Source organism: Pseudorca crassidens, chromosome 15 (assembly GCF_039906515.1).
Source record: "Pseudorca crassidens isolate mPseCra1 chromosome 15, mPseCra1.hap1, whole genome shotgun sequence".
NCBI lineage: Eukaryota > Metazoa > Chordata > Mammalia > Artiodactyla > Delphinidae > Pseudorca > Pseudorca crassidens.
Window position 1 is genome coordinate 22183284 of NC_090310.1, and position 16489 is coordinate 22199772.

The following is a 16489-nucleotide window of genomic DNA, read 5'->3' on the forward strand; positions in this document are numbered from 1 at the left end:
TACTTCCAAGAAGTTCAGGCCCGGAGAGACAAAGGAATTCCTTCCTTGAGTGTTGGAGTCCCATCTGCAAGGTTCCAATCTCTGACCCTACCTCAGATGATTGACATCAAGAAATAGCATTTCCTTCAGGGAAGACATGTCCACAGGGATGTGTCAGGTCAACTGTGTCAGAGTACACTGAGATGGACAGCAGTTCAAATGGTACATGAATTCGGGGTGGGACTTTTTCTGTACTCTTTGATGTGGTGTCTCCTAAATGTCAGTCATTCAAGTCCACGTCAACTATTTTCTGCCACATCCATGCACCATGTATATTATTACTTACATTATTTTTCCCTTTAAATCAAATTATTACTTTAAAGCATTTGTTTAAAACAGAATTTGATCTGGTATCTCAAGTGGAAAACAGTATCTCTTCCCAGAAACAGGAGGCAATTATAACCATAACTATAATACACACAAAACATTTTCTTAAATTCTAGCTAACTTCTATTTTCACTAAAAGTTCTGAAATGGTGTAATAACTCTAAATGTAAAGTTACCTTTAAAACTGTATAAAAATTAAAAATTAAAGGCAAAAAAAGCTCTGAAATGGAAACTTATCTTACTCTTGGTAGTTCCAGAGCTTTTAAAAATATGTCCGAGAAACTCAATATAATCAGACCAATTGGATGGGACTGTAAAAGGATGTAATTTAATGTTTAAAGATTTCTTTTCTGAAACCTCTTAAAATTATTCCATGTTCCAGAAGAAGATAAATCCCAACACAGTGCGTAGTGGTCACATGCATAGGCTGTAAATTCAAATGCCATCCCTCCCTCTGCCCAGCTGAGTGAGTTTGAGTGAGTTATTGTGCCTCCTTGAACATCAGTTTCCTCTTCTGTAAAATGGGCTAAAAAATGCCAGCCTCACACAAATCTGTAAGGTTCACAGCAGCTTTATGCATAATAGTTAAAAATGAAACTACCCAGACGCCCTTCAGTGGGTGAATGGTTAAACTGTGTCTCATCCGTAACGTGAGATGCTGTTCAGCAATAAATATGACCAAACTATTGATGAACACAGCAATGTGGATGGACCCCCAGAGAATGATACTGAGTTTTAAAAAAGAGCCAGTCCCAAAGGTTATATACTATATAATTCCATTTATGTTACATTATTAAAATGACAAAATTATAAAAATGGAGAATAGGTTAGTCATTGCCAAGGGGTTAGGTATGGGAAGGGAGGTGGAAGAAGGGAGAGGAGAGAGGTGGGTGTGGTTATAAAAGCAACGTGAGAGATCCTGGTGATGATGGGACTATTCTGTACCTTGACTGTGGTGGTAGATACATGGACCTACACATGTGATAAAATGGCATAAAACTAGATACACTCACACACACACATGAGTACAAGTAAAAAACTGGGGAAACCTGAGTAAGATTGGTGGATGGTATCCATGTCAATATCCTGGTTATGATATTGAACTGTATTTTCTCAAGATGTTACCATTGGGAGAAACTAGGTAAAGGGTACATGAGATCTCTCTGTATTATTTCTTATAACTGCATGCAAATATACAATTATCTTAAAAGTTTAATGAATACCAACTTCATAGGCTTTCTGTGAGGCTCAAGTAAGGTAATATTTTGGGAAGAAAATTCATTCAGCAAACATTTATTGACATCTCCCATCTGTCCGGCCACTGTGTAAATGCAGAGCTTATAACAGGGAATAAAATAGAGTTATGCTCTAGTGGTAATTTTATTTTACTGGAGTGGCACACAAAAGTGAGTTGTTATTTCTAAAAATTGTTCTGGGGACATCCCTGGTAGCACAGTGGTTGAGAGTCCGCCTGCCAATGCAGGGGACACGGGTTCGATCCCTGGTACAGGAAGATCCCACATGCCGTGGAGCAGCTAAGCCTGTGCACCACAACTACTGAGCCTGCGCTCTAGAGCCCGTGAGCCACAACTACCGAGCCCACATGCTGCCACTACTGAAGCTCGTACACCTAGAGCCCATGCTCCGCAACAAGAGAAGCCGCCACAGTGAGAAGCCCGTGAACCGCAATGAAGAGTATCCCCGCTCGCCGCAACTAGAGAAAGCCCGCGTGCAGCAACGAAGACCCAACACAGCCAAAAATAAATAAATAAATAAATAAATATTGTTCTTAAAATTGGTTGAACATTGTTCACTAATCGACCACGGGCATGCATTGAGTGCTTGCATGTAATGAAAGTAGACTCAGAGAGATTATAAAAAATGCCCAGGTGCCAGGTAGAGCCAGAAGCAGGATTCAAACCCAGATCCGAGCTCATTGTTGTAGCTCATCATCTCTATAAACTCACTGTTTTTGACAGAGGAGTGTCGTTGTCTTTGCAGAGTAACCCGGTGAAGACAGCCGAAGTGGAGTGTGGGGACTTTTACAACAGTGGGGACAGAGCAACTATTGATGCAGAAGGCTACTTCTGGTTCCTGGGGAGAGCCGATGATGTCATCAATGCCTCCGGGTAGGTGTGGCTGACGCTGAACCGGAAGGTACCACCCTCACGAGCCTGGTGGGAGGTAGCATGCCCAGACATTCCTTCATGCCTTGGTGATGGACTCTCAGCCTAACTCTGAACCAAAGTAAGACATCGTGCAAGTTAGAGGCACTGGGAAGGAAGACTTGACTTTGGGCCCTATTTGTTGAGGGACCTTATTCTGTGTGCTCCTGTAGTGAACCACATGTCACAGAAGCACATAACAACAACAAAAACAATAATAAAATTCACCTTTCTGGAATACGTATTATGTGACCGTACTCTCTGTAGAGCTTTATACGAACCACCTCCCAATGCTGTAAGGTAGATGTGATTATGCCCATTTTATTTTATTTTATTTTATTTTGTGGGGGGAGGGTATGTGTGTGGAGGCCCCAAGTGCGCGGCATGCAGGATCTCAGTTCCCCGAGCGGGGATTGAACCCGTGCTCCCTGCAGTGGGAGCACGTAGCCCTAACCCCTGGACAGCCAGGGAATTCCTATGATTATGCCCATTTTACATGAGCAAACGGAGTCAGTGAGCAGTGAAAAACGTTGCCTGAAGTTTCAAAGACAGTACAGGGTGCAGGCCAGATTTGAACAAAGGCGGTCTGACTCCAAGTCCGTTGTTCCTAACTCTTACATGGTTTATAAAGAAAAAAATTGACACGTTACACTAGAATAACATGTTTTCTTGGGAATTTCAGGAAAATTGAGTTTGTTGCTTTTAATTTCTAAAACCAATGCTGATATAGTGAGGAACAGGCTGTAAAATTTGTACAAATGTTTAAGCTAAGGAGTTTTCATGCCAGGGGAAGCTGCTTGAGCTTGAGCCAAGCCCCAGAGCTCTGGGAGGATGAAGCATTCACCTCCTCTCTCACCTGGGGGGCACCTGAGCCTTGTATTTCTTAGCATGGAACGTTCAGGACTTCACATTTCAGTCCCATTACACAGGCCCTGGCGCCCTGTGACAGATATCCTCCGTGCCAAGGGAAGATGTGTCTCTCCAAAAGATGCGATCTGAGGGCCTGAGTCACCCTCGCCCGGGAATTGGCTCAGAAGGAACCATTGGTCCTGCAGGTACCGCATTGGGCCGGCAGAAGTGGAGAACGCCCTGGCAGAGCACCCAGCGGTGGCTGAGTCCGCTGTGGTGAGCAGCCCGGACCCGATTCGAGGGGAGGTGAGGAACGGGACGTGGAGGTCATCGTGGCTGGGCGTGGGACTGGGAAGGCAGGTGAGGGGAAAACTTCCCGGCCATACCTACCCAGCCTTGGACCTAGGGTGAAGCGAGGGCATGGTTGATGTGCATGTGCACTTACACGATGTGGTCAGCAGGGGGCACTGTGGCCTCATCTGTGACTGAAACGATGCTGATAGTGAATGCTGCTGCTGCTGCCATCTAGCAGTTAATCAGCTCTTACTGGGTGTCAGCTCATTTATCCCTCACAGAACACAATGAATTAAGGACTCTTTTAATACCTTTTTGCAGAGAAGGAAACAGAGGCATAAAGAGGTTAAATAACTTGCCTGGATTACACAGCTAATAAGTGGTGGGAAATTGAGCACTCTGGCTCCAGAGCATGCATCCTTGATTCAACAAGTGTTTATTGAACACCTTCTATGTACAATCCCTGAGAAGTTAAATGAGGACATGAATAATAATAGGAAACTAATAAATTACCAACGTTATTAAATGCCCACAAGGTCTTAACTATTTTTTTTTTTTTTTTTTTGCGGTACGCGGGCCTCTCACTGTTGTGGCCTCTCCCATTGCGGAACACAGGCACAGGCTCCGGACGCACAGGCCCAGCGGCCGTGGCCCACGGGCCCAGCCGCTCTGTGGCATGTGGGATCCTCCTGGACTGGGGCACGAACCCGTGTCCCCTGCATCGGCAGGCGGACTCCCAACCACTGCGCCACCAGGGAAGCTCGGTCTTAACTATTATTAAATGCCCACAGAACTCTACCTAAAATAATAGTGAAAATGGTGATATTAACAATGATAGGAATACAAATACATTTAAACAGGCTTCACGGGTTTTTTTTTTTTTTTTTTTTTTTTGGCGGTACGCAGGCCTCTCACTGCCGTGGCCTCTCCCGTTGCGGAGCACAGGCTCCAGACGCGCAGGCTCAGCGGCCATGGCTCACGGGCCCAGGCGCTCCGCGGCATGTGGGATCCTCCCATAAGAGGGCACGAACCCGTGTCCCCTGCACCGGCAGGCGGACTCTCAACCACTGCACCACCAGGGAAGCCCTGGCTTCACGTTTTATGTGTATTATCTCATGGAATCTTTACGTGAACCTGATGAGGAATAAACCTGTCCTCTCCCCATTTTGCAGAGAAGGAGATCGAGATTAACATAGGTTAAGTAATGTTCCAAGGCAAAGAGTGGAAATTGGAAGCATTGAGATTTGAACCCGGGATTTCCAAAGGCTCTGCTGTCAGTTTGTTTTCCCATTAATTTAGTAAGCATTTACTCTTTATTTTTAAATTTCTATTTATTTATTTATTGGTCACGAGTGTGGCATGGCACGTGGGATCTTAGTTCCCTGACTAGGGATCGAACCCGTGGCCCCTGTGGTGAGAGTGCAGAGTCTTAACCAGTGGACCTCCAGGGAAGTCCCAGGCATTTACTCCTTAAACTGTAATTTGGTTGTCACTCGCCCTGAGCCTCCATTCTGGTTCTTCACTGCAGGTAGTGAAGGCTTTCATTGTCCTGACCCCAAACTTCCTGTCCCATGATCGAGACCAGCTCACCAAGGAGCTGCAGCAGCATGTGAAGTCAGTGACAGCCCCGTACAAGTACCCAAGGAAGGTGAGCGAGAGCAGATGGATGGGGTCTGGTCCCTGTGAGTGGTTCTGGGGGCTCCACTGCCTCAAGTCTCATACAGTGTCTGGGGTGAAGCCTAAGTAGCCAAGAGCACTAATATTTTTCTCTGCAGAAGAAGCATTTCAGCTTAGGGGTGTGAGGGAGCCCACTGAATCGGATGGAACCTCGATCCTCTGTCAGAAACTCATCCTTTGCTGGAGTGTTAGCCTAAAGAAAAAAATCAGACAGTTGCCCAAGGATATCCAGGAAGGTTATTTATAATCTTTCAAAATTTGAAAAAGACACCCAAACCAGCAACTTCCAAACTATTAAAAAACATTATTTGTCATGAGAAATACATTCTGTATTGCAACCCAACACACATATACATACATAGCAAACAACAAAGAACAAAATGATATTTACCCTAACAGCATGTAATACATTCTGATATTTTTTGTTCAACTTCATTTGTTTTAAATGCTGTGCACAAGCTATAAAACTGTGCAGCATAGAGAAATGATGAAATTACTCATGGAATTTAATATTATTCTGTAATTTAAACTGATAATGAAGATTTTTAACGTAAAATATCACAATAATATATTATTGAGATAAAAAAGCAGGCTAAGAAATAACATACGTAGTGCTATCTGATATGTTTAAAAACAAGTTAAAATTTCCTTCTTTTGTAGTAATACTTTGCTGCATTGTCTGAATGTTTACAATCAATACATATTATAAAGCTATATAGCTAATATTTATTGAGCATTTACTGTGTGTACTAGACTCAATGCTTTACATGCATTATTATTTCATTTAATCCTCTCCACAACCTGAGATAATCATCCCAGTCTACAGAGAGGAAACTGAGGCTTAGAGACTCAAAGTAAATTGCCTGAGATTAGAGTAAATAGAAGCTGGAATTCAACCCCATGTGTATCTGACAAAAGAGTTCATGCTGCTAACATTAGGATCTGATGCTTTATCGAGAGTAGAGTAGAGGATGCGTACCAGTCAGGAAGGGCTACATGTTACTGTGGGTAACAAAGAGTCCCAAAGTTGCAGTGGATTATAACAAGGACGGTGTCTTTCTTGCTCACGCCACTTGTCCACCATAGCTTTCCCGGAGCCTTTGCTCCACATCCCCTCATCCTGGAACCAGGATAAAGGAGCAGCCACCATGTAGGTACCTCCCAGAGCACTAGAAGAGATGGACAGAGGGGGTGGCCTGTCTCAATGACTCCCACCTTTTCTGTTAGAGGTGGCACACTTCACTCCTTCTCATATTTCACTGGTCAAAGTACATCAAAGGGCTGCATCCAACTTCAGGAGGTCAGAGGAGAATCTGACATAAATGGTGGACCCCATTAAGGCCCCCACATGGCGCCAGCCTGTCTGGGGGACTGTGAGAGGGCAAAGGAGGAGAGCTGAGGGTTGATAGAAAATGACGGGGGGACTTAGTCAGAATGTGTTTGCTTTATCCTCAACCAGGTGGAGTTTGTCTCAGAGCTGCCCAAAACCATCACTGGCAAGATAAAAAGAAGTGAACTCCGGAAGAAGGAGTTTGGTCAGATGTAATTGGCAGTAAACTCAGAAACCACTGTGTGATGCTGGCCAAAGGCCTGGCGGCCTCAGGTCCCTCACGATGGTGAGGGTGAGGAGAGGAGCGCTGAGAGAGTTGACCTGAGAGAGCCAGGAGTGTCAACATTCCAGCATTTTTGTTCGTTTAACTTAATATCAATCACTATCCTTCCTCCAAGTTCCCTGTTCCTTTCAGATCGCCCAGCTGAGCGCTCAGAATGGGGCTGAAGCAAATTAAATACTGACTCAGCATCCACAGTGAGTCTGTTGTGCGTTTATTCTGGGAAAGATCCAGTGCTAAATGCTGTCCCTCGTAATTCCCCCAACCCCCATCAGAGACTGCCCCAGGGCCTGATTCTCCCTCCTGGTTCCAGAGACTCTGTGACCCAGTCGACGACCAGGACATAGAGGTCTAGGAGGAACAGTCCATGTGGCCCCCGGGGTCTGCTCCTGCCTGGCTTGCCTCTACCCAACTGGGGGTGAGGTGGGAGGCAGGGCAAGTGTGGTGTCTGGGGAATGGAGAAGAGGGGAGGGCAGCCCAGCCTGGTGACGACACTTGCCTGCCACACCATCCCTCACCTGCACCCTCCAGTGGACCCACTGCCTCTCGTCCCACCAATAATGCTGCTGCTGTTGCTGCTTGCAGGTCCCAGCCTGGACCAGTGCAGGTGAGTGAGCACCTGCCATCTGGGGGCCCAGGAACCCTGCAGGACTCGTCCAGCCCTTCCCAGGGACCCAGGAGTCCTCCCCACACACCTCTCCTTATACTGTGTAATCCGCTCTGCCATCCAGAGCCCTCTGACCCCCCTGGCCTGTGGTCCTGTGAACTAACCCTTTACTCCATCCATCCTTCTGGCCTGAGATGGAACCACCAGAGGCTGGAAGGAGCAGAGGCAGAAGAGGCTGAGCCTGGGGGTGAGAGAAGCGCACATTGTCTCCTTCTCACCCATTCCTGGGGGCGCGGTCACTGAGAGGGAGATCCCCTCTGCAGCTGCCCTCTTCTGAGGTGCACAGATACACACACTCACAGGGTAATATACAGACATCACAAACACAGAGACGCACAGGTAAAGAATCACCCCCAGCCTCACCTGGGGACTCAGGTGTTGGGCTCATGGACAGCTCACACACAGACCAACGCAGGCAAGGACACCCTGGGGGAAACACACACACATACACACACAAGTACACATACTCAGGGCCCTGTGAGACAGCCCCCCAGGGCAGACCCACACACACCCCAAGGAGGCGCACACACGCGCGCGCGCACACACACACACACACACACACACACAGACATGTAGGCAGAGACATAGACACAGAACACAGCCACATACACACAGGCACAAAAAGAAGACAAACACACAGATACAATCAGGAACACCCAAAGGGACAGCAACTTCACACACAGCACAGTCACACACATATAAAACACAGACACAACTCCACGGACCCATATGCCCTGAGACACAGACACACACACGGATTTGCACAACCAATGTACATTCATTCAGTGACAAAGGTGCAGACACAAATGCGTACAGAGAAAAACAGAGAGACACTCAATGTCTCAGTGCTGTGCAGTGCGAAATTCACGTTCACAATCGAGATGCTCACAGACACAGAAACTCAGACACACAGGTTCATACATGCAGACTTATACAACCACAGTCACACACACACATGCTCCCAGACAGTTCTGGCACTCCAGTGGATACCTCCACAGGCAGTCGGGGTGAACAGACCCTGGCATTGAGGTAGAAGGTAGACGGGCTCCAGGCTCAGTAGCTGGAGCTTGTCTCCTGCTGACATTTCAAGGAAAAGATAAAGGCAGGAACAGAGAGAAGCTCAGCTCTGCCTGAGTAAAAAGACTACCATATTTTTCATTCTTGAGGTCAAGGAGACCTCCTGCACTACACATGCACAAAACGGTTCCTCAGGGGTCAGAAAATGGAGGGGGTGCTAGCCCATAATATGTCCTGCCAACCTCTCAGAGACTCTCACGCTGGAATCTATCTTGGCTAAAAGATGCCTGTGCACATTGGGTAGGACCCTGAGTCAGACCAAATATGGGCACAAAGCAAGACGAATCAAGGTGATTGGCTAGAGGGAACCCGGAGAACTGCAGCCATATAAGCAATTCAAGCCACCCCAAAAGCATGACTCTCTCTCTCTCTGAGCCCATCCGTGTGTCTTTCCGCATGGACTTTTCTTCTAATAAACGCTCTATCTGCTTCCCTACCTTCTTTCTCTTTGCTGAATTCTTTCTTCAAAGAAGACAAGGACTGAGGTCCTGTTTCAAGCCCACCGGCCCTCGTGGTCTAGTGGTTGGGATTCAGCACTTTCACCGCCACAGCCTGGGTTTGATTCCCGGTCAGGGAACTGAGATCCTGCTTCAAGCCGCCACACCCTCGAGATCAGCATGACCTACCCCACCTAGGCTGTCATGGAAGGGGGTGTTTTCCTGGCTCCGAACACAGTGCTAGGCACCTGTCCCATTGAGGGCCTTCCAGAGGGCTGTGCTTATGCTCTGAGACACCAGAGAATGGCCAGGGTAGGGTGGCTCTGGGGACAGGGCACAGGGGAAGGACTGGGCTATGACAGCATGCACTTAACGTGGGGGTGTTGCATGGGACCTAGCAGATCCCAAGGTCAAGCGAGGGAAAGAAGTGTGCCTCCCCAGGACCCGAGCTGTGTGTCAGAGTGAGCTGTGCCCTCTCCCACAATAACAACAGTGACAGTAAAGACATCATCAGGACCATTGTATGATAACGTTATCATCACCACAGCAATGACTGACCATCAGCCCGAGGTGGAGGAGTGAGGTGTGACCATGGTCACCTGGTTTGCTTCATCTTCGGAGCAGGGCTGACCCTGAGCAAAGGCAAAGATTCTCTCTGGCCCCTTCTCTCTCTGGAGGCCTCAGCTCCAGCTTCTTCCTTTCCCAACATTCCCCCCACTCCCACCCAGACCCAAGTCCCCCCGAACCTTTTCTCAGCCTGGGTACAACACCTCTCCCTGACTCTCCATCTGTGCAATGGGGATACAGATGGTATGGGCCATAAGAAGATGCCTGCAGAGTACAGTGCTTAGCACAGGCTGCTAACAGGAGGGGCCTTTAAAGCCTTCACAGCTTCTAAGGTGCCGGTTCTGGGAGGACAGTCGCCCCAGGGAGATGATGAAGCTGATGGGCACAGGCGCTCAGCACATGGCCTCCCTTTGTCCTCATGACAGTCTTTGGACACAGGACTGGGCATTTCCATCTTAGGGAGGAAACCCACCCAGGGTCACACTGCTGGTAAGCAGCACAGCTGGGTCTCAAGCCCAAGGCTCCTGGCCCTGCCTTCAGGGGCCACGGAGGGCTCCTCCCCTGGATGGGAGGCTGAACCCGCTTTGGGGATGCTTCATCTGCTGCACGAATGGTCTCACCCTTTCCAGGCCCCTTAACTCTGTTCACTTCTCCTTCTTTCCCTCATCCCTGCTTGAGCTGTAACCAGGGTGACCCTGGCACTGTTCATGGAAGTCCCCAGTCCCTTACAGGCTGCGTCTGCCTCCCATTCACTTCGCGGCTAGTCTGACTTCCACCCCTTCTGTGCCTAGTCTGTCTCTTTATAACCACACAGCCCAAACGTGGGATTCTGTAGGCAGGCAACTGCATCTAAACAGATTTCAACACTATTGTTTTGTTATCCCTGTTTTTTATTTTTGTTTTGCTTGGTTTTTTTTTAAATCATTTCTTTGTATTTATGGTAAGAGACATTGATTTTCCATTAAAGCAGTAATAGAATGTTTCCTGTTTACAATAAGTTTCCATAATAATAAAATCTATGGGGTTTAAAGCAATGATTTTAAAGCTGTCTTGGGCCTGAATGAGCTGGGAAACCACTGTGTCAATCACACATAAAAGCACCTTTAGGAAGTTCACCTCAGGACAGGGCCCAGAACAGACCATCACCAGTGGGCTTTGTCTAACTACCCGGGTCCCTGAGCCCCAGCCCACCTGCTTGGCTCTCCCCACCCAGCACTCCTGGTACTGCCAAGCTGATTGGGTGCTGTCCTCAGATCCCCCGGAAGAGAAGCTGGTGAACTTTCTCCATTGAAATTCTCAATTTCTGGAGGTCCATGGCAATCAATAATGAGAGTCAGACTGGATTTTTTTCCCCCTGTTTAGGTTCATAAGCTAAAGCCCATGCTAACAGGTGATGTATCTAGCCCTGTTTCAGGTGTCAAAAATGTCTACGTTAATCAGGGATGATTTTGAGACCATACCCATACCATCTGGTCACACAGAGTGGAATTCGCAAGCCAGAAGGAAACCTATTTTATTACCATATCATCATGACCACGTAATGCAGTTCAACTGTAACATCTTTCCCTTCGGGTTTTCTTCTTTGCTCATATTTTATTTGTAAGTGTACTTCTCAATTTCCAAACATGGGAAATTCTAGTTAGCTTTTCATCAGGACTCTTCTAGCACAATTGCATTACCAAAAATCATGCTCTGTGTGATTTCATTCCTCTGAAATATGTTGAAATTTGCTTTGTGGCCAAAATAAATAAGGTTAATTTTTGTAATTATACTATATGTGCCTGAAATTAATGTTTCCTCTGCAGTTGTTATGTGATATTGAGGGATATATGGATATAGCTATATGATTAAAATGGTTTGCTAGTGAGATCTTCTACACCTTACAGATGCTCTGTGGTGCTCACTGTATGACTTGTTGAGGGAGAGGTGTGAAAACCTCCCATTCTGCTTGTGTATTTGATTATTCTTGTATCTCTGTCATCAAATCGATTTCAGGCACTGCCCACGGGAAATCTTGGGAGTTCTCAAAGGAAGGAAGAAGCATCCAGAAGTGGGGGACAGGGGACCTGGGTTCAGGAGGACGAGAAAACCTAAGGTCTGAGAAGGTTCCAGAGAGGACCCGGGGTTGGATGGCGAGCGATGAGGCAGCAGGTAGGGGAGCTGCGTTCTAAAAATGGGCACGTGGGTGGTGGTGTCCACTGTGATGGACCTGGGGCAAAGGCAGGGGATTTGTCAAGATAGTGTATAAAGCATCTGCATTGCTATGGCATCGTCGAAACAGGAGAAGACTCGGAGGAACTGCAGATAGGGGCTGGATGGAGGGGTGAATCTGGATGAAATGAGGTTTTTTTTTTCCAGCAACATATATATTTACCTTAGTAATTGGAGGCAAGAAATGTAAGTTGGCAGGATGTTTTTTCTATTTCATCTTTGGTGATGACACAACTAGTTGAAGTGATTGAGCTTTCTAAGAATGGTATTCATAGATGGGAGAGAATTTAGAAGTCATCTTATTGCTCTTTGGGCCTCTCACCGCCGTGGCCTCTCCCGCCGCGGAGCACAGGTTCCGGACGCGCAGGCCCAGCGGCCATGGCTCACCGGCCCAGCCGCTCCGCGGCATGTGGGATCCTCCCGGACCGGGGCACGAACCCGTGTCCCCTGCATTGGCAGGCGGACTCTCAACCACTGCGCCACCAGGGAAGCCCTCTTCTTCATTTTTGAAAACACTTTAAATAGGAATCCCATTGAAATAATGTTTCTTACGTTTAAAATTCTACTAACTAAAATTTGCTTTTTTTAGGCATAAAAGTAAAGATTAAAAGTCAATTACAGATAATATGTGTCTGCTGCTAGAACATTGAGATAATTCAGTTTTACTGGGTTTTCCTACTAATCTTAGAAATTATTTTATCTCTTTTTAGTTAATTTACAGCAAATATCAGAGAAGATCAATAATTTGGTGAAGGAAAACACAGAGCTTGTAGAAAATATATCCACTTTGGAACAGATGGTATCTTTGTCCTTTGTTATTTTTCATGATTTCGCCTTCAATTCCTTCCACCTCTGGGAGTTCGGTTATTTTGCTCTCTTTTCATTCATACTACTGTCCTATTTCATATGTTCCATAAAGAGTCCAGATTCAAAGCAAGCTCCACAGACGTAAAGCACTGTTCTCTGTATTTGTGGAAGGAGTCACACACGAGAAGATAGTATTTATAACTCTGGTTCCTTTTGTACATATTTGCATAGGTGAATGACTCAAAGAAACATCTTCAAGAAACCACTAGACAGAATAAGATGCTCTTTGACGAAGCACTTAAATTTAAGGTAAAAATCCCTTCTCTGCCTAGATTACATTCTGAAAATAGAAGTAAGAATAATGAGTAATTATTATTGATTCAATATATTTTGTTGAAGGATAATATCAAAACAATTGAGAGGGCTAATGAATATCTGAATGACATCCTTCAAAGTACTTGTGCTAGGCTGCAATCTGTGAGGGGTCAGAATGTCAAGAATCCGGACTTGGTAAGAGTTTGGCTGCTAAGTTTACCATAGTTTGGCTTTTGAGGCTTTTGTACGTTGGGTGAATTGAATGCTCCACCTCCTCTTGCTGTTTGCCACAGTAGAGTGTGGGGGTCTGGGAGTTGAATCTCCTTCTGAACAATGATCTGGAATTTCATGTACTCACACCTCCATGACTTTTTCTATTTCAGAGACTAGGAAGTATGTTCTGTTTTCACTATGTAGGGAGTTTTCCCACCATTCGGCACTGCCCTCCAAGATAAATAGACAATCCCAGGAAATATATGAGGTGAAGGAAGATATCTAACCAAGTTGTACAGCCCATACCGCTCTTTATGCTGAACAGAGAATTTTCAACGTGAATTTGGGAAAGTTTTCTATCTTTATTTATTTAAAAAAATTTTTATCATCTTTATTGGAGTATAATTGCTTTACAATGGTGTGTTAGTTTCTGCTTTACAACAAAATGAATCAGTTATACATATACATATGTTCCCATATCTCTTCCCTCTTGCGTCTCCCTCCCTCCCACCCTCCCTATCCCACCCCTCTAGGTGTTCACAGAGCACCGAGCTGATCTCCCTGTGCTATGAAGCTGCTTCCCACTAGCTATCTACCTTACGTTTGTTAGTGTATATATGTCCATGCCTCTCTCTCGCTTTGTCACAGCTTACCCTTCCCCCTCCCCATATCCTCAAGTCCATTCTCTAGTAGGTCTGTGTCTTTATTCCTGTCTTACCCCTAGGTTCTTCATGACATTTTTTTCCCTTAAATTCCATATATATATGTTAGCATACGGTATTTGTCTCTCTCTTTCTGACTTACATCACTCTGTATGACAGGCTCTAGGTCCATCCACCTCACTACAAATAACTCAATTTCGTTTCTTTTCATGGCTGAGTAATATTCCATTGTATATATGTGCCACATCTTCTTTATCCATTCATCTGATGATGGACACTTAGGTTGTTTCCATCTCTGGGCTATTGTAAATTGAGCTGCAATGAACATTTTGGTACATGACTCTTTTTGAATTATGGTTTTCTCAGGGTATATGCACAGTAGTGGGATTGCTGGGTCATATGGTAGTTCTATTTGTAGTATTTTAAGGAACCTCCATACTGTTCTCCACAGTGGCTGTATCAATTTACATTCCCACCAACAGTGCAAGAGGGTTCCCTTTTCTCCACACCCTCTCCAGCATTTATTGTTTCTAGATTTTTTGATGATGGCCATTCTGACTGGTGTGAGATGATATCTCATTGTAGTTTTGATTTGCATTTCTCTCATGATTAGTGATGTTGAGCATTCTTTCATGTGTTTATTGGCAGTCTGTATATCTTCTTTGCAGAAATGTCTATTTAGGTCTTCTGCCCATTTTTGGATTGGGTTGTTTGTTTTTTTGTTATTAAGCTGCATGAGCTGCTTGTAAATTTTGGAGATTAATCCTTTGTCAGTTGCTTCATTTGCAAATATTTTCTCCCATTCTGAGTGTTGTCTTTTGGTCTTGTTTATGGTTTCCTTTGCTGTGCAAAAGCTTTGAAGTTTCATTAGGTCCCATCTGTTTATTTTTGTTTTTATTTCCATTTCTCTAGGAGGTGGGTCAAAAAGGGTCTTGCTGTGATTTATGTCATAGAGTGTCCTGCCTATGTTTTCCTCTAAGAGTTTGATATTTTCTGGCCTTACAAGTAGGTCTTTAATCCATTTTGAGCTTATTTTTGTGTATGGTGTTAGGGAGTGATCTAATCTCATACTTTTACATGTACCTGTCCAGTTTTCCCAGCACCACTTATGAAGAGGCTGTCCTTTCTCCACTGTACATTCCTGCCTCCTTTATCAAAGATAAGGTGACCATACATGTGTTTATCTCTGGGTTTATCTCTGGGCTTTTTATCCTGTTCCATTGATCTAGCTTTCTGTTTTTGTGCCGTACCATACTGTCTTGATTACTGTAGCTTTGTAGTAAGTCTGAAGTCAGGGATCCTGATTCCTCCAGCTCCGTTTTTCGTTCTCAAGATTGCTTTGGCTATTCAGGGTCTTCTGTGTTTCCATACAAATTGTGAAATTTTTTGTTCTAGTTCTGTGAAAAGTGCCAGTGGTAGTTGGATAGGGATTGCATTGAATCTGTAGATTGCTTTGGGTAGTAGAGTCATTTTCACAATGTTGATTCTTCCAGTCCAAGAACATGGTATATCTCTCCATCTATTTGTATCATCTTTAATTTCTTTCATCAGTGTCTTATAATTTTCTGCATACAGGTCTTTTGTCTCCTTAGGTAGGTTTATTCCTAGATATTTTATTCTTTTTGTTGCAATGGTAAATGGGAGTGTTTTCTTGATTTCACTTTCAGATTTTTCATCCTTAGTGTATAGGAATGCCAGAGATTTCTGTGCATTAATTTTGTATCCTGCTACTTTACCAAATACATTGTTTAGCTCTAGTAGTTTTCCGGTAGAATCTTTAGGATTCTCTATGTATAGTATCATGTCATCTGCAAACAGTGACAGCTTTACCTCTTCTTTTCTGATTTGGATTCCTTTTATTTCCTTTTCTTCTCTGATTGCTGTGGCTAAAACTTCCAAAACTATGTTGAATAAGAGTGGTGAGAGTGGGCAACCTTGTCTTGTTCCTGATCTTAGTGGAAATGCTTTCAATTTTTCACCATTGAGGACGATGTTGGCTGTGGGTTTCTCATATATGGCCTTTATTATGTTGAGGAAAGTTCCCTCTATGCCTACTTTCTGGAGGGTTTTTATCATAAATGGGTGTTGAATTTTGTTGAAAGCTTTCTCTGCATCTATTGAGATGATCATATGGTTTTTCTCCTTCAATTTTTTAATATGGTGTATCATGTTGATTGATTTGCATATATTGAAGAATCCTTGCATTCCTGGAATAAACCCCACTTGATCATGGTGTATGATCAGTTTAATGTGCTGTTGGATTCTGTTTGCTAGTATTTTGTTGAGGATTTTTGCCTCTATGTTCATCAGTGATATTGGCCTGTAGTTTTCTTTCTTTGTGACATCCTTGTCTGGTTTTGGTATCAGGGTGATGGTGGCCTCATAGAATGAGTTTGGGAGTGTTCCTCCCTCTGCTGTATTTTGGAAGAGTTTGAGAAGGATACATGTTAGCTCTTCTCTAAATGATAGAATTCGCCTGTGAAGCCAGGTGGTCCTGGGCTTTTGTTTGTTGGAAGATTTTTGTTGTTGTTGTTGTTGGAAGATTTTTAATCACAGTTTCAATTTCAGTGCT

At 44.8% G+C, this 16489-nt stretch overlaps 1 protein-coding gene across 2 annotated transcripts in view; it reads left to right on the top strand.

Annotated features, from left to right (window-relative positions):
• LOC137207072 (acyl-coenzyme A synthetase ACSM1, mitochondrial) overlaps positions 1 to 7144 on the top strand; it is a 50129-nt gene extending 42985 nt beyond the window's left edge. For both annotated transcript variants that reach the window (XM_067706487.1, XM_067706488.1), the window contains 4 exons: positions 2368 to 2495; positions 3587 to 3686; positions 5203 to 5322; positions 6811 to 7144. In XM_067706487.1, coding sequence (XP_067562588.1) covers positions 2368 to 2495; positions 3587 to 3686; positions 5203 to 5322; positions 6811 to 6897 — 435 coding nt within the window. In that variant the 3' untranslated portion in view covers positions 6898 to 7144. The remainder of the gene's footprint in view (positions 1 to 2367; positions 2496 to 3586; positions 3687 to 5202; positions 5323 to 6810) is intronic.
• The last annotated feature ends 9345 nt before the right edge of the window (positions 7145 to 16489 follow it).